Below are 18,860 nucleotides of genomic sequence, written 5' to 3'. Positions count from 1 at the left end.
TTTTGTAATCCAAGTATTTCAAACATTCAACTAAGGTAAAAAAAAATGTATCAATACTTCTACTTACAGGAAATGGACTCTCTACGAAGTATCTGTTGTGCTTCAAGACGAGCTTCACTTTACCATAGCTCAGAGTACACAGCTAGAAGTTAATATAAAATAATCAGATAATCAGATACAGTCACAATACAGAATCAATAACTGACCATTCAATATATGTCATGTTTTCTTGATTTAATAGCTAAATATAATTTAGATTTTGTATTAAAAAAAAGATGAAATTAAGAAACTGAGCCTTGAAACAAACCGAAGTACATCATACACACACAAATGAATTTCATGTGTACAACATCAATGGAAGTCAAAGTCATGTACCTGTACATGTACATGTGTATGTAAAGTGCAGGGCGCGACAAACCCGCTTGCCCGACGTCCCGGGGCAACCAAATTGAGCCGTCGGGCAAGTAAATCAAATTATCACTTGCCCGATTCGGGCAAGTGATACTTTTACAGTAATTTCCTAGTGTCCAAGAACTCTACCATTCACCCGTCAACTTCTTACCCGTCGTCAAAATCCAGAAGCAAAAAAGAGATCGTTCCGATTTCGAAAAAACTTCACAGACAGCTAGCCAGCTCAGCTAGCTCAGCGCGCATGCAACAGTGACACTTCAAGCCATGAATGCCGCTCCGCCTCCACGCACGGCCGGCCGTGAGCTAGCTAGAGACAGCTAGCGCGATCGTACCAGCTGCGAGCTTATTCGCGCTCTCTCTCTCTAGCTCTGCAGGCCGCACCGACAGGCCTTTGCTATTCTCTGATTGCCGATTGGTTGAATCACGCCAAATATGACGTCATTATTCTAGGGAAATGAACACGTGCGAATCGGAATGGAATAAACAACAGGGATTTTCTAGTAAGTACAAAAAGTCAAATGTTTGATATTTATTCATGTGGTTACCATTAATGACATGTTTGTATCATATTTTTTACAACAGGGTCATTATGCTTTTTTACATGACTGAATATTAAAAACTTAAACCTGCTTGAACCATTCTACCTTGCCGAGATTCATGTGAATCTGATTATTTATGGAGAATCAATAAAATGCGTTTTTTAAACCTTCAACCATCCTTTGTTGACCATTTTCTTTGACATATTAGGTTATTATTCAGTACAGTTACACTGTACATGTATGTGCATTAATTTGCTATCTAAAACACTAACTTATCATTACGAGATAATAAATGCTTTAACCTCGAGTCCTTTTTCGCTTTAAAGTTTTGGGCAAGTGGAAATATTGTTTGGGCAAGTAAATTGAAAACCCACTTGCCCGACAGGGCAAGTGGTGAAAAAAATTCTTGTAGCACCCTGAAAGTGCTAACAATTACTTTGATAAATTCTTGGGCAGGATTTCCCATACTAAATTCTGAGAAAACTTTAGTGATCTGACATTAGCTTAAGCAACATATTTGCTCATTTTTTTCAAAAAGCAAATATAAAGGTTGAGGTTGTAATTAGGTGGTATGCTTAACAGTTTGGGGCTGAGGATAAGTAAATCTTTGAATCAATGGTCACAATTAGGAATCAAATGAAGCAATTATCATATCACTGGCTTACTTCCAATTATCAGGTCATCACGTCCCGTCAGAAGATCATGTGAATTTGCACGTTCAGGACATTAGGGTTTGCCGTAGGGTTTTTGCAAAGTGTCAGGTATATTGGACCAGACCATTCATAGATAATAGGGGTTCATTTCACAAACATTACCCGCAACATTTCGTGAATAAAGAGGCATGTTTTCACAAAAGGTTGGGTAACGTGACCACCTGACCTAACACAATGACCTGATGATTTGAAGAACCGGTAAGCCTGATCAGCTGTGTGGAATGTTCCGTATGGAATGCATGCAAATCTAGAGGTTATCAATTACCTTGATGAATTCTACAATGCCGTTGGGGATAGTAGTCTTGCTTAGTCTTCTCAAGTATTCTATGATGTCACTGGTCTGTAGACCTACGGACACTGCAGCATACAAGGAATACGCAGTCAGTCTGTAAAAAAAAAAAACACAACAAAAAACAAGGCATCAAAAATAAATTGCTTTTATTTCATGAGAGTGATATGTTCAGATCCTTCCAAGGACTATTGAAAGTGAACTTGTACAATATTCAAATGTTTTCTAGTCTACATAATAATTCTAAGATAAAAATTAGACTTCCTTGTACTCATGGATGTTTTCTAGTCTACATACTAGTTCTGAGATAGAAACTAGACTTCATTGTACTCATAGATGTTTTCTGGTCTACAAACTGGTTCCGAGATAGAAATTAGACTTACTTGTACATGTACTCATGGATGTTTTCTAGTCTACATACTGGTTCCGAGATAGAAACTAGACTTCATTGTACTCATAGATGTTTTCTGGTCTACAAACTGGTTCTGAGATAGAAATTAGACTTACTTGTACTCATGGATGTTTTCTGGTCTGCATACTGGTTCCGAGATTGCTATAAGGAAGTCATGAGCATGTTTGTAGACTGGTGAGAAGGATTCTAGAAAGATATGTCCATCAGGTGCCTGTCAATGATCACAAAACATTCTCAAAATCAGAGATGGAAACAACAAAATACACAGTGCTGTTCACACTAGGACCAATTTGTTTGATTCAATGCTGATTTTTGAACTGCAGTCAGAATTTCATTTTGTTTATGAACCCCAAAAATTAAATAACATGATATCACAAAGAGTCGGCATTCCAAAATATCACAAAAATCAAATCAAGCACTTTTTACAAGATAACCACGGAATGTCATTTTGACATTGCAAAGCAATTATGTCCTTTGTCTGCAAACTTGTTTGCATCGAATATGTATTACAATAGTGAGGAATTGAAATTAGTTTGTTTGGATGTCTCCTTTACTCTCAATCGCATGGTTAGGTGTGAGGTGTGTTCACAGACTAGGGAGCTTCGCAGAAACGTGACATCTAAGCTTACTTACCAACCACAAAGGCCTTGAACCATGGTCCTTCTTGAGTTCCATCTGACCGCGATAATCTTTAGCACCGAACTCATCCTCATCTCCAGCCTCCTGGTCCTCTACCTGACGACTGGCATTCTTAGGAATGTATGTACCTAGAGGGATGTGATAAAAAATATGAAGGTTAGTTGGTTAGTTCATTTGTTTGTCTTACCCGACTGCTAAGAAAGCATGTGTATGCTTGTAAGTGAGCAACCAGGGGACCGACAGCTTTATCAATTTATTGACAGCTTTAAATTCTCTCTGAGGGACTTTAAAATGGGGAACAATGCCTTACCAAAGGGCACAAGTGCATGAACTTGGTTTCAAACCAGGGACCTCCCGGTTACGAGACCACTGCTCTAACACTGAGCCATCGTGCCTGAAGTACAGTGAGAGACAGATGGATGGATTGATAGAGAAGGATGGAAGGACAAAGAATAATATACATCATATACATTGAACGAGAGGTAGATAGATTAAAAAGAATGAAATGAGAGAGAAATATAGACAGATGGAGCGAGACAGGGATGGAATAGGATAAATACAGCGAAAGACAGATAAACGGATTGATAGAGAAAGATGGAAGGACAAGGAAAAATATACATCATATGCATTGAATGAGATAGGGTGCGTTTAAGCTCAATTTTGAAGGCAGAATGAGTGATATGAAACGCTCATCGTAAACGCTCATCGTAATCGCAGTTCCACGGTGTACTGTTTATGCTCACTTCTCTGGCTCCTCCAGGCAATTCTTGCTGGGTGGCCTCATTGGTCTTGCAGCTGGATTCGCAAACCCACACTGTGCGTGCTACGTAGACCCACTAGAGGTCAGTGCGTTGACCCCATTTAAACGTGTTTACAAATTGTAAATGCACGTTTTTGTGAGTTTACGATCGGCGATCGAGATCGCGGTTTTTCGGTGATTCTACAAAAGTGAGAAAGGACGCAACCGTGTTTTAAACTAAACGCGAAACAGATGCCTGATTCTGGCCAGAAAAAATCGAGCATAAACACGCCCATAGATATATCAAGAAGAAGGAAATGAGAGACAAATATGGACAGATTGAGCGAGACAGGGTTAAAAAAAGAGAAATATAAAAGGATTGAATAAGATAGGATACTGTATAAGTTGATATTTTGGAGTAAAGATGTTTTCAAACATAGCACAATATATGTGAATAAATAGGTTTGGCCAGCTATAATTAGCATGGCCAGCTATAATTAGCATGGCAGCCATCTTGGAAAAAAATAGCTTAATAGTAATGCCCTGCCTCCTCCTTTTTTTTAAAGTCCAGAAGAGAAACACATATTTTTGTTATTTGGCCTAATAGTTTGATATTTGGACTGATATAGTGATAGAGAAATACGTAATACTTACCATCAGGTCCTTGTGTGTCATCATTTTCTAATTCAGGAGACTCTGTTCTATACTTCTTGGATTTCTTGGATTCTGAAGGAAAAAAATGCACAAAACTAAAGAAATTAGAACAGAGTATGTTGACATGAGTTACCAAAGAATGCACCAGAGAATTTAGCAAGTTAATACAACATTCATTAAAACTATATTATTCAATTTCTGCATCCTCACACAGTTTGGCCTTTGCAAGTATAACAGCCTAGATCTATCACGGTTTTTTTTTAAATTGTAACGAGCATGAACCAAAGTTTTATGATACAAAATTATTAAAAAGTTTAATTTAAAATTAAAGGGATCCGGTAACTTTGTCTCAGATTCTGAAACGAAATCCTGGATTAAGCTCATGCTGCAATGATGATTATAAACCTTTAGACTATTCAGGAACCCCATGACTTTTACAAGCCGATCGCCTGTCTGATTATCAAGATATTTATGATTGGAATTACAAATTTTGAAAAACGTTTGCCAAAGGGTTTTCATAACACTACAGTCTATTGGGAAAAACGAGTACGGTAAAAGCCGGTCACTCAAAGATTATTACTTTTTTTGAGGCACTTCTTGATCATTTTGAAGTGCGTTTTTTTAGGGCTTCAATATTACACCATATAACAGACAGTGATAACCTGTAGGGTCGTGCATCTTAGATTTAACATTGTTATTGTTTAACAATCCTTTTAAGGCGGAAATTTAAATGAATGAATGCCCAATCACAAAAAAACAAGGGATCAATACAAAGAGAAGGAAAAGGTTCGTAAGAAAGAGGAGGAGGAGAAGAATAGTGAGAAGGAGAACGACAAAGACAAAGACAGAGGAAGGGGAAGGAGGAAGACATGGAAAAGGATCGATCGAGGACGAAGAAGAAAAAGACGAAAGGAACCCAACATGAAATAAATCATGTGGGACTGAGCTGAGATCAGTGAATGTTTATTTGTCCCATGCACAAAGTAATTTTTCAACAACCTATAGAATTTGGTAATTATTACACAACATAATATTACTCTTGCAAATGTAATTGAAAACATTTACCACCGTCTTTACGATCCCGCTTGCCCATTGCACTCAGAATTGCTGAAATGTGACAGCGAGTGTGCTCTCGATCTCGATCCTTCTTGATCTTGCGCTTGTTTTTTGCATTGCGAATTCTGCATGCATATTACGGTAATTATATTGCTGCAAGCAAACATCATTGCGCAATCATACGCAGGGAAAATCATTTTGGATCGCACGTGGAAAACACAAGTAAATGTAAGTCAAATTAACCATACAAATTACAAACAGTTCTTTCATTGTAAATATGGAATGCCAGTAATTGAAAAGTTACGGTCGGTAAAACCGGTCTTAATCTAAAAATTCCTGTAAAAATGAAAACATGCGTCGCAGTACTAGGTAGTCGATGCGAACGCTGCCGTCGCAGTCCCGGAGCGCAGCGGGCGGAGCCGTCCTCGTGGACGCGATAGAGCTAACAAGGCAATGCATGTGCAAGGCCAGGGTCGGCGCCAGTGCAGTGGCCAGTGCAGTGCAGTGTCGGTGTTACTGTTAGTTACATTTTGTTCCATTGACACTACTTACTTACTTACTTACTTACTTACTTACTTTAATCCATCGATGCTTGTAGGGCAATGCCTGTTCATCGATCATTGGGTTAAAAACATTTCCATCTCTCTTCGGGCGTAAGTCTTATCACTAGGACTAGACTAGACTAGTCCAGAATCTGCACGGTCCTTTATAGACCTAATTTCCCTACACTTGATTCAAGCCGTCGAAGATGGCATTTAACAAACTCATAATTATGCTCACCAGCCCAGCCTGGCGTCCTAATTTAATGATCACGCCATCATCGGCTGGGAGCAAGTAAGTAGGGAGAGGTTAGCGTTGGTGGTGGAGATCAAAATTAAATAGGCCAGATTCTGGACTAGGACTAGACTAGTACTAGCAGTAGGGTAGGCTGCATAATCAGTCCTTTATTTTTTAGAGGCCTCTACATAATCATTCAATTGTGTTTATTCCTTTCAGCAAGATGAATTCTGGGAGGAGCCAGAATGGTTCACGTCGGCGGCCGATGCAGCAGAACTTGAGGAGAGCCCGCAAAGCAATGAAGAAGATGGTCCAGTTTGCTGAGGATGATCATCAAGACAACGAAGGGGTCTTGCCGTCAGATGGGAGGAGCTTTAAAAAACAGAAAGGAGCGAAGCCAAGAAAACAGAGGAGGAAAGAAATGAGAATAATGAAGAAAGCCAAAAAACATGCCTTTTTGTCAGGAAAAGTAAGATTGATGGGTGTTTGTACAGTAAAATCATTGATTGTACAGGTCTACAGGTTTTAAATCACAGAAATGTAGAATATTCTTTTCGCTGGCTTGTCAATGAAGAAAAAAGGAGTATCTTTTTCTAATGAGAATGTATAGTGTGCTCCCGTTTTAATTTTTATACTCTGTATTGAATGTGAGAATAAACTGAGTCTTGGTGGAAATGTAGGCTTTGTGAATGGTTATGTTTCCTTGTAATTCACATCTATAATAAATGTGAATGTCACTGAATGTAATAAAAGACTGCAATATTCAGAGCTTACCAAATCTAGTAGAAGTAAAGAAAGTTTCAGTTGCAATTTTGAAAGAATGAAATAACCGAATTTACCAATTCTGAAAGAGAAATTGCCCTGTGGACATATTTTTGATTTGTACTCACTATTCTTCTGTCACTAGAACCTGAATGACATCAGTGGAGAGAAGAAGGAGTCGACCAAGAAAGCAAAGTCACCAAAGAAAGTTACTTCAAAGGATTCAAAGACAGCTGAGAAGAAAGCGAAAAGAGAAGAGAAAATAAGGATGGTACGTATATTATATAAGATCAGAAGATTGATACCATAGAATAATGTATGTGGGATGAAACTAAACACAATTTCTTTTCCAAATGTTATCAACATTCAAAGTCTGACACTATATGTACATGTTATTTTTCTCTGCAATGGTCTCCATTACAAGAAACAGAGTACATGTCAGGCTTGTTCTGATATGGTACAGTATGTGCACTGCAAAAAATAAACTGCCATGTTTTTTAAAACGTGTAAATGAATGGCAGCTGTGCTCAACAAACTTGGACTTTCAATCAATGACTGTCTGTGGACATCCTATGTGTTTTAATGTATTACAAACTAAGCAGATCATGAAAGTAGACTGGTCTTTCATTTTATCGTGATGCAGGAGAAAGAAGAGCAGAGAAAGCGTGAGCTCTTGGCAGCTAACGAGGAAGAGGAAAAAAACATCAGACGTTTGGAGAAAGGCCTTAACTTCAGGAAGAAGAGGAAGACAAAAGAGAAGATAACTCCAACAGCATTCAAAGAAGATGGCCTAGATTGTATCCTTTCATTTTGTTCTCTTCACATTGCATGGATACTGTAAGATTGCAAAGTTTTCACCTTTGCTGTTTAATCATAACATTGAGTTTCAAACTGTTACAATTGTTTTACAACAGGGCTATGTTATAGCTAATGAATATTTTATTCAGCTCAAATGATTAGCAATATTGAGGAGCAGGACTTTATCTCTCCTTCTGCCACTGAATTACACAAATAAAGGCCAAATAATTCAAGGTTAAAAGAGATACACTGTCATTCAGATATTTGCCAACCCCATATCAAACTCTGATTATATTAATGTCATGTTCATTTTTATGGTACTGAAAAATTGAAATACTTTCTGTTGCAATTAATGGGAGCCATTTTCATAATAATGACTGATCTATTTCTCTCTTGCATATGGAGTAGCAAATGTAAATTAATGCCCTTAACATGTTACCACTGCAGACTTACTGGATATTGTGAATCCTAAACTCTTAGAGGCAGCAATGGATGATGAGTTCATGGACTTTGGAAAAAATACAGAGGGTAGTGAGGAGGAGGAGGATAGCAAGAATGATGGATTAGAGGAGGATGGTGATGGTTTAGAAGACGATACGCTGGAGGATGGGCAACAAGAGGACAATAAAGAGAGGATTGCTAAGAGGAAATCTTCTGATCAGCAATTGAAATCTAGGAAAAAGTTGAGACTTTCAGATGAAGATGATGATGAGTTGGACTCAGATGAAGATGGATTTGGAATGGAGGAAGATGCTCATGATTTTGATAGTGGTGATGATGATGATGATGAGGATGAGGAGGAGGAGGATGAGGAGGAGGAGGATGAGGAAGAGGAGGAGGAACAAATTGATGATTCAGACGAAGATGATATGAGAAAGACAATGTCAATCAAGATGGATCCCTACGGTAATGTGATCGGCGAGAAGAAACCCGAGAAGACATTATCCTACATTCCTCCTCATAAAAGAGCCGAGATGATGGGACAATCAGTGGACGCTGAGAAGCAAGCTAAGATGGATCGATTGAGGAAACAACTCAAAGGAGCAATAAATAGGTATGATAAATCAGTTTATGATAGTAATAATAACAATATTCTATAAATCTGTAAAGCGCACATATCCACCACACAATTTGCTCATTTATGAAGGTATGACAGTCGGTTTATTATGGTAATAGTCAGTTTATAATAGAAATGATAACAAAAATTGAATATCTTTAAGGCGCAGAGTTAACCGGTCTATTGTAGTGTTATCGTTCCATTCTTACAGCTGGCTATATCGACCGGGAGCAGATTTTGCTTTTTCTATGACTGCTAGACAAATTATAGGCTGTAATTTCCACATACTGTTTTACACCTTGGTTTGATGCAATTTACAATTTTTAACATAAATTCATTTCATCCCATGTATTTTTAAAACCAATATTTGATAAATATTTCTGATCGTATAACCTAATCGTAAGGTGTATGATTGCCTTCACATATACATATGGAGGTTGCATCAATATGAGCTAGGAGAAAAACATGTCCCTTATAATAAACCAATTTATTTTGGGGTCAAGTGCATTTGATGACTATGGTTGATAAGAGAGGTTCTAGAATGAATCTCAACATTTCTTGTTTCTTACAGGTTGAGTGAGAGCAATGCCCTGTCCATCTCCAACCAAATAGAGGAGCTTTATCACACCAACAGCCGCAATGGTAAGTGTTTGTTTTCCCTTCTAGAGAGAAAATAATGATGAGTATTGGAGAGACAGGGTTAACACTATCATTTACAGTATTATGTCTTAATAATTTTATTCAGATATTGTACAACTTCAAACTGACTTACAAAACTGTTTGCAGGATGAAATGGGCCATTGTACCTTCCTTGATTATACTCACTCTCACACATGTTGTACAACTACGACACAAACCAAATTGTATACATTACGTGTTGTTAGGACAAGCCATGATGTTTTTCTTACCTAGCAATGATTTATTAATGAAATTCACGTTCTGACTATTGAGATACAATTTTTCATATGATAATAATAATAATAGTCCGTTTTTGTATAGCGCATAATACTTAGTCTCTATGCGCTTCCAAAGAGCTCCAAAGATAACAGGTGAATCAAATAATTTGTATCAGGCACTTCACAAAGACCTTTACATTCAACTGAATTGTTTTGCATTAGTAATATTTTATTTCATTTTGTTGCTTATAAGCTGTTGAACATGATGAATAATTATACCGAATTAGACAATACCACCTGTGCTCTTAGAAATGCCCATATTAAGCACCCTATAAATGTAATTATTATTATTATTAACATTAAAATTTGATACATTACGTGAATGGCCTATTGAAATAAGTACGCTAACAATCACTATTTATCTGAACAGATATGAATGAGAGTTTGAGTAGACTGATCCAAGATGCATGTATCAGCTACAGCATGGCACCCGACAGACTCGTCATGGAACATGTTTTTCTGATTGCTATCCTACACTCCGTCATTGGCAGTGAAGTGGGTAAGTATCAGTAATTCATGACCTTCGTATGCATCAAATAGTATGCTAGCCTCGCAAGTTGTCTTACTGTTAACTAATAGTGTAGTTAAAGCCCCTCTTAAAGTGTAAGAAGCCTCAAAAATTTGATGGCAAAATTCCACTTAAATTGTATCAAAAAGTGAAAGAGGATGTCATTTAAGACACATTTCAGGAAGGATTTTCAAAACAAAATTGAAGTCAAATATTGATGAAAGAATGCAAATATTAGGTTTTCTGCATACAACAGAAAACCCAAATTATGTAATCTTTTATCAATATTTGTCTTCAAACACATTTTTTTTGTGGAGAAATCTTTGCAGAAGCGTGTTTTAAATGACATCCTCTTTCACATTACGATACATTTTAATTGAAATTTTTGGCAAATTCGTGGCTCCCAACACTTTAAGGGGCTTCAAACTGCAATATCGATTAGAAAGGACAAAGTCTTTCTACTACAGTAAAACAAATTTGATCATTTTTTGAAGGCTTGCAAATCTCTGATGAGGGCTTTAAGTATCAAAAGTCTGATAAATGTCTCACAAATTGTGCTTTTAATTCAAAGAGCAGATCATGTTCAGGACAGTATGTTATGTTTTTTCATGAAGGGGAGCTTTTCTAATATTTCCTGATGTACACATAGATAGATAGATAGATAGATATTTGGTTTTATTCAAGAAAAATACTGATTAAAAAGTCCTAAGACTAAACAAGTCAGTTTACAATATAAAAAGCATAACAAAAAAAATAACAAGGTAAAAAAACACATGGATAAATGAAATCATTAATAAGTTTAAAAAAACAGAGATTTAATATATAGCCTCCTAAATCAAATTACAAAGTTAAAAACCTAAGAAGTTCAGTAAGAAATAGCGAATTATATCCTTGACATCTAAACATACTATAAATAACAATTACATATCAAAAGCAAAAGAGGTGAGTTAAGGAACATAATAATAGAGAAATTCATAAATACATGAGATTCAAAGCATTTTTCGTGATTTACCTTCTTTTTTTACCATCTCTTTGAATTAAAAATTATTTCTGTGTGATAGCTTCAGTGTCCCAAGTTCAGACACACCTTCATCATACGTGCACTGGCATTGAAAGCAAAAGTATTGAAAGCAATTGTGCTTAATTATGACAATTGTTCTCATGTTGTAGGTGCCCATGTACTGCAGTCCATAGCAACTCGTTTTGATAGGATTCACTCTGATGATGGTAACTATGGCGATAGCAAGGAAATAGACAACATCATTATGCTCTTTATCCATCTTTATAACTTTCAGGTGAGGAGGATATAACATTTTATTTGCTTTGTGTGATATTATTTTCAATCTTAAAGTGACAGATTTCCATATTTTTCTACTTTTGGATACAACACATGTCAGGGGAGAACACATCCCTAGCATTGAAATGCCTTTCTGAGAAATCCTACATATGTTGAATTGAATGTATTGTGTACCTGATAAATATCTTGTGTTATAGTTGACTGCCTTAGGGGAAGTCCACCCTGATATTATTATTTTTTTGATAGAAGCAGACAAATGAAAAGAAACAGATGAGTGAAAGTTTGAGCTAAAATCAAATAAAAAAAAAAGAAAGTTATGAATGTGTTATTTTATTTATCAGATTGTCCACTGTGTGCTGATATATGACCTGATCAAGAAACTTGCGGAAAGCTTTACGGAGAGACACATCGAAATGCTTCTACAAATCTTAAAAAGTAAGTTCTGATGAAATTAAAGGTAATACAAAGTTTTGGTATGGGGTCATGAATTTGGTTCAAATGAACTTTTTGGAAGCATATGTGATCCTACAATATTCAGTGATCGTTGTCGCGGTTGAAATCGAGTCTAAATTTATGAAATTGTAAATAATAAACTGTTTATGTTATATACATGTAGCTCCCTCTCAAGGTCAAGATATTAATTAAGCTATAAAACAATGTTTCTTGACTAAAATCGACCGATTAGCTATTCCCGTTTGGAAATTATATATCACCACTACATATTCTGAGATTTTCATAGTCGCAGCTACCATTGTACGCCCATTGGCGCTATTTGAAATTTATCAAAATTTACCTGTAATTTTTTATATTCAATTTTTCTCGAAAGAAGAAGTGTTTTAGGGGCTAATTTTTCTTGTGCTTATACACTGTAATACATCTACAGGGGCATCCAAATATATCAAAATTGTAAAGAATCACTTTCCACCCAATTTTCAAATTTCCCAAAACTTTGTATTACCTTTAATATTGGTAACATTGCAAACAGAATAGAAATGTCTGTCATAATTGCTTGCCCTACCGAAAAACACATAATATATGCAATTTTCATTCTGACTATTGAAATACAATTATTTGTAAAAGGTGAATAAAACAATTTGTATCGAGGCACTTTAGATTTTGTTACATTACAAAAAAAGCATATTCTTTCCCATTTTTTAGATGATAAGTTTTTTGAATGAGCAAATCTGAGACTGACTAAAGAAAGCTAGGTTAAATCATAATGCATAACCATAGAAACCAAATTTTATCCATGCTAAGTTGGGAGGACTATCTCAATATCCTTTTTAGTTTCTCCTTACTTAATGGCTGTTACTAATGAATTGCTTGTTTGACATAATATACGTGCAATATTGCTTGTAATTAATAGCCCAAGCTCTTTTTGTGTAGGAGTGTTAATGCATCGTATGTAAATGAGGCTCATAAGCCATCATTCAGACTTGTATCATTTGTTTGTTTGTTTGTTTGTTTATTAGGTGCAGGTGCCACACTCCGAAAAGATGACCCATCATCCCTCAAGGATATTATCCTTCTCATTCAGAACAACGCCAATCATTGTCCAGATGAACTCAAACAACAGTAGGTCATCTTAAAGCCCATCTGTACTAGTTTGGCTAGGCGGGATTAGACCACCCAAGAAGGTCACTGACAGTCGGCTATCTCATCAACTCAGCTCTGAAATAACAAAAGAAAAAGAGGATCATGGGGGACCAATGGTCACCGATTAGGCATTGTTTTCTATATAGAGGGAGCAAGTAGCAACAAGTAGTACAGTGGGCCTTTAAATATTGTTTTCTTCAGTTTTGTTGTTGTTGGAGAAACATAGCTCAAGAGAAACATAGAAACTTGTCTTTATAGGCAGGTGGTCTTTGGTTTTACTGAGAAACTAGATTCAAGGGAAACAAAAAAATGTGTTCTTTATAGGCAGGTGGCCTTTCTACACAGGTGGTCATTAAATAGGGTTTGACTGTACTCATAAAGAATAACCCTTGAACAACATTTCTCATTGAAACATATACTACGTGAACCTGTACATAAAGACCACCTGCCTATTAAGACAGTTTCTCGTCTCCCTTGAGCGGTCTTACTATACAGGTTTCAACTTATATGTCTTTATCAAGACTATTCAGAGTACGGGACACATGCGATAATATATTTGTGTTATAGATAACAAAGAATGCATGTGTAATTGATAATGTCATGCACAGTAGTGAAGACTCATTAAGAACATTTTATAATTTGGTTGGTTGTAATCTCAATTCTCTGTACGCAGGTCTCGAGTGAAGTTTATGCTGGAGACGATTGGCGCATTACGTAACAACAACCTACGCAGGATCCCTAACTATGACCCTACAAACCTTGATAGACTGAGGAAACTACATCGAAGCATCATCAAAGAAAGAGGTACGTTTAAAATGATTGGGTAGCTTTGTCTCAGAATCTAAACAAAATCTTGGAATTAGCTCATGCTGCAATCATAATTATAAAGCTTTAGGTCAGTCAGGAATCCCATGACTTTGACAAGCCAATCGCCTGTCTGATTATCAAGATAATTATGATTGGAATTCGATTTTTCAAAAACCGTTTTCCCAACGTTTTTTATAACACTACAGTCAATTGGGAAAAACAAGTATGGTAAAACCGTTACTCAAAGATTTTTTACTTTTTTGATGTACTTCATGATCATTTTGAAGTGTAATTTTTGTAGGGTTTCAATATTTCACCATTATATCACAGACACTGATAGGGCCATGCATCTCAGATTTGGCATTGTTAAACAATGCCTTTAAAGAGTTATACAAGCAGGAAATCCACAAATTTTTTTTTAGAAAACCAGAATAAAATTTGTTAAAGATAAAAAAGGAAGTTATCAATTAAAAGTCACAATTTTTTTAAAAATTGCTGTACACATGCAAATTTCTGATTTCGGAGTCGGCAGAGTCATCGTCATGTAGTGACGGACAACTCTCCCGTTTCTTCCAGTACACAAAAATTTGTCATGCAGAGGTGAATTAGTTCCTCGGATTATGCTTGTGTTGAACAACATATCAAGTGAGCTTCATGATAATATGAAATATGTTTTAAGATATATAGACTTGATCTATTTCCCTGAACGTATTTAATTGTTATTCAGTGTGTTAAAGCCTATCTGCACTAGTTTGGCCAGGGGGGGGGGGGGGGGGATTATACCTCCCTGTATGGTCACTGACAGGTGGTTATCTCATCAAATCAGCTCTCAATTAACATAAGAAAAAGGGGACCAACAGCACCAATTAGGCATTGTTTGCTATATAGAGGGCACAAGTAGCTATAAGTAGTGCAGTGGAGCTTTAAATGGTATAACTATGTTTATTGCAGGTGGTGATGATTCTACACTTCGTATCTCGCTCGCCGATCTCATCTTGGCTGACGAAAGAGGTCGCTGGTGGATTGTAGGATCGGCTTGGAGCGGTCATGGCCCTAAACAGAATGTCAGGTAGTTAGAGTATTCATATCAAATATCGTTCTTTTCTACCTTGAAGAGAATATTAATACCTGAAAGATATTTATGATATCACAGTGCAAATATAAGTGCCTCTGACATGTACAAAGGTAATACAAAAACTGTCCGTTGGAAAAAAAATTGAATACACACATTTAGATGTGCATTACATTGTAGCCACAGTGATTCAATATTGGCACTATCTGAAAATGGCAGCGTCCATAACTGCCCAGTGCGAAGCTTTAAGTTTGACAAATTCTAGGCCTTTGAAGTGATATTTCAAACCTGTTGCACACTTTTGATTTTATGTGATATGGGCCCATGGAGGAAAAGGGTTTTTGTTGCTTTTGCAACTTCTTTTTCTTTTTTATTAAATAACATTTTGCTTCCAAATTTAGTGAGATAGGAAAAGGTTGGACCTTGTGACAGTCAGAAGTAATGCATGATGTAAATGTGGATAGATATGTTTCTATATCAATACAGCAATATTTGCATACTTGCCTTGCATTTCAGTAAACTCGTGAAAAGTAAACTCATGAAAAGTACTTTAAAGCCAGCATGATGCTAATGCCAACAAATGTAAATAACTATATGCATGTGACAGTCATGTGAGTGTTAGAATTACACCGATGAGCTTACTGTACATCTATCTTTTCATATCATTACAGTGACCAATCTTCAGGAGGGCAGCTGGATGAGATTGTCGGCAAGAACCTAGAAAGCAGTAACAAGATTAGTGAGTTGTCACGGCAACAGAGAATGAATACAGACATCAGACGAACTATCTTCAGTATCATCATGACTGGGGAGGTATATATTAGTCAGGATTGGTTTAATCTCACACAGACTACCATAAGTTATTTTTGTTGTCTTAATTCTAAGCCAGGAAGGGGCAGATCTTGGCCAGGTCCCTGTTCCATAAAGCTTGTTTTCAATAACCAGTATCAATAACTGTTATAAGCTAATGAAATCGTGGCATTTGATTGGCTGAGAGCAAATTTATCATAGAAATTTAGGATTTGTTATTGTGGAGGAAATATGGGCATGATTTGTTTGTGTTTGATATGACTACACAGATGTTTTGAATACCAACATTTTTTACAACATGAAACTTTCACAAATGGCAGACATTTTGTCTTGTAGCAGTTGTGAATAAATCATTTTTTTGGCATGAATCTTCCGAATTGAATCTGAACCACTTTCGAAATTAACAAACACTTAGAGTAATATTTAAATGAATTTGTTTTTGTTTTGGTAGGATTACACAGATGCTTTTGAGAAGCTGGTGAGGCTGGGACAGAAAGGAGGTCGTGACCGGGAAGTAGTTCATGTGACCCTAGATTGTTGTCAGCAGGAGCGTTCTTACAACCCTTACTATGCCTACGTCAGTGATAAACTATGCCAGTTTGACAGGAAATTTAGGGTAAGATTTTCTCTGTCTTTGTCTCCTGCTTCGATACATGATTTGGGTTGTACGAATGCGTAAAATGTGTAAAATTGTGAAAACATGGTTAAATACACATTAGCTAAAACAATGGATGTATTCACACAGCCCTTGCAAGTGCTTGGTATGGACAAAAGTAAATTTTTACTCCCTGTGATTACTGTTGAATTTGATTAAAAAATAATGTGGAGTATATCCTTGTATTCCACTCAGGGCCATTTGATAATAAAGTCAAACCTGTTTTAGTGACCACGTTTCTATAAAGGTAACCTGTCAACAGTGGCTCTGTATTTTGTTTTCCTCAAGAAAGCAATGTGTGTTGTAGAACCTGTCTAGAAAGGCCACCTTTTAGCAATGGCGACTTTCTCTGTTTCCCTTGGATGGCCTTTGTTGGCAGATTGAATTGTTTATGATTATTATGAAGTTTTATAAGTGTGTGTTGTATTAATTCTTCTTTCTTGTAGATGGCATTCCAGTTTGCTTTATGGGACAAGATCCGTATGTTGGAAGAATTAAATCCTTCTGCCTCGAGAAACCTAGCCCTCCTTCTCTCTCACCTCATATCATGTAAAGCTCTTCCTCTCTCAGTAATAAAGGTTTGTACTCTATGTTTGTCATTTCCTTTTTATTTCCTGTGATAAAACTTCTCTTATAAGAGATGTATAAACCATGAGAAGTCAGTTAGAATGTTTAAAGTTATGACTCTCCAGTAATTTTGATAACGTTACTCTTTGCAAGTTTTAGGTAAATTAAAAAAAAAAAACTCCAGCAATATAGATTTACTCTGAGAAGGCCACCCTTTGGACAAACAATATCGTTCAGTATGTTTGATACAAAACCTCTTCGTACACTAATTAGAAGGTGAATATTCTACTCTGCTTTACTCTTCCAGCCTTCATTATCTGAAACTGGCATTGTTTTTGTAGATATATGTGAATGATGATTGGAAAGAGAATTTTCAATCAGAATCTTGCCAATGAATATATGCGTAGGGTATGATTTCATCCCCAATCATTGTTTTTGTCTTCTAGATTGTGGAGTTTGCAGACATGAACAAGCACACGGTGAGATTCCTGAGTAGTCTTCTAACAGACTTACTTCTAGAAAAGCCAGACACTCTCATCATGTCTATCTTTGGAGGAGTTGCGTCGGTGGCCAAGCTACGAGTCTTGAGAGAAGGACTGGGACTCTTTATGCATCACTTCTTGTTGAATACAAACAGGAAGGTGAAAGGAGGAGAGGACGTGATAGAGAAGTTAAAGAAGAAAATCTTGATTGCGGAAAGTGCTATGCAAGGAGAAGACGGGCCAGTTAAATTATAAGCTGGTTTCATGAATATTTATTTAAACGCATCAGACTCCCTGGTAGACTTCAGCAGTATGCATGACACAAGTGTATATTGATGTTTAGTCAAGATGGTGTGATGTTTCAATCCTTGCTCAATGTTTAAAGACGTCACGCATAGGAGTGGGCTATCATGGGGAATTGGACAAGGTTTTGGTTTACACAATAACAGGTGTTGTCAATCACCAGGATTAGCCTTCAGTTTTATGACTAACAGGCTTTATGTAATGCCTTGCATTCCTCCATATTATCTCACCTTTCCCTCACCTGAAGACTCTGCGAGATACTATGGGGTATTTTTTTTTTTTTTTTTTGCCTACTGGCTCGCTGTGTGCAGAGTTTACACAAATTAATGGTATTTCCACCAAGTCTGGTGTCATTGAAATACGGCTTTGTGCACATGAAAACTGACGATCCACTGGCTTCAAGTCCCAAGACATGATTTGTATCTACAGATGGTTCTCACAACATATGAGTAGTAAAAGGTCAGGAAGTAGGATGTATTCCCTTTAAAACACTGTGAGATGATAGGTCAGATAACGAGTGAAGGATTGTGTTGTCTCTTTTGCTGCATGTGAGGTGCATCCACACATCACTTTATGAGAATCATTACCAATATGGGATAAAATATTGCATTACCTGCATCAGGAATGGGATTTATACTTGATAATTAGTGATTTAATTTGTATTAGTGAACCGTTACTTTTTATAGAGCAAATATATCCTGCAGGATTGGAAAGAAACTATTTTCTTGGTGATGCCTTTCATAGGCTACTTTGGTTTCGTGCGATCATACATTGCAGCTCTCTCCCATGCTCATTTTGAAAATCTCATCAGAAAATATATGATAAATTTCTTTCTTAAACTACCACTTTTCTTCTACAGGTGATTGTTATAGAATGCATGGATATTTTTTTTCCAGAAAAAAAATGTAATCAGGTAGTTGTTCCTGCCATGCTGGCATTTTCATTTACGTAAACATACTTC

General features: G+C 36.6%; 2 protein-coding genes across 2 annotated transcripts in view; one reads left to right on the top strand and one right to left on the bottom strand.

The window, feature by feature from the left end:
- LOC589434 (general transcription and DNA repair factor IIH helicase subunit XPB) overlaps window positions 1-5,588 on the bottom strand; it is a 16,691-nt gene extending 11,103 nt beyond the window's left edge. The window contains exons 1-6 of the mRNA XM_030990471.1: window positions 5,462-5,588; window positions 4,397-4,468; window positions 2,998-3,131; window positions 2,460-2,575; window positions 1,929-2,049; window positions 68-142 (exon numbers count right to left, since the gene is read on the bottom strand). Coding sequence (XP_030846331.1) covers window positions 68-142; window positions 1,929-2,049; window positions 2,460-2,575; window positions 2,998-3,131; window positions 4,397-4,468; window positions 5,462-5,489 — 546 coding nt within the window. The 5' untranslated portion in view covers window positions 5,490-5,588. The remainder of the gene's footprint in view (window positions 1-67; window positions 143-1,928; window positions 2,050-2,459; window positions 2,576-2,997; window positions 3,132-4,396; window positions 4,469-5,461) is intronic.
- On the top strand, window positions 5,589-18,860 carry LOC764134 (nucleolar MIF4G domain-containing protein 1). The gene is made up of 16 exons (XM_030990470.1): window positions 5,589-5,680; window positions 6,449-6,698; window positions 7,137-7,262; window positions 7,635-7,788; window positions 8,237-8,843; window positions 9,418-9,488; window positions 10,173-10,301; window positions 11,481-11,605; window positions 11,949-12,042; window positions 13,080-13,182; window positions 13,877-14,007; window positions 14,962-15,079; window positions 15,754-15,895; window positions 16,344-16,508; window positions 16,994-17,125; window positions 17,561-18,860. The coding sequence occupies exons 2-16, from the start codon at window positions 6,453-6,455 to the stop codon at window positions 17,849-17,851; spliced, it is 2,634 nt and encodes an 877-aa protein (XP_030846330.1). The 5' UTR covers window positions 5,589-5,680; window positions 6,449-6,452; the 3' UTR covers window positions 17,852-18,860.

The sequence above is a fragment of the Strongylocentrotus purpuratus genome, unplaced genomic scaffold, assembly GCF_000002235.5.
Source record: "Strongylocentrotus purpuratus isolate Spur 01 unplaced genomic scaffold, Spur_5.0 spur5_scaffold_19, whole genome shotgun sequence".
NCBI classification, from domain to species: domain Eukaryota; kingdom Metazoa; phylum Echinodermata; class Echinoidea; order Camarodonta; family Strongylocentrotidae; genus Strongylocentrotus; species Strongylocentrotus purpuratus.
The sequence above is the reverse complement of the archived record's forward strand: the minus strand, read 5'-3'. Positions and strand labels throughout refer to the sequence as shown.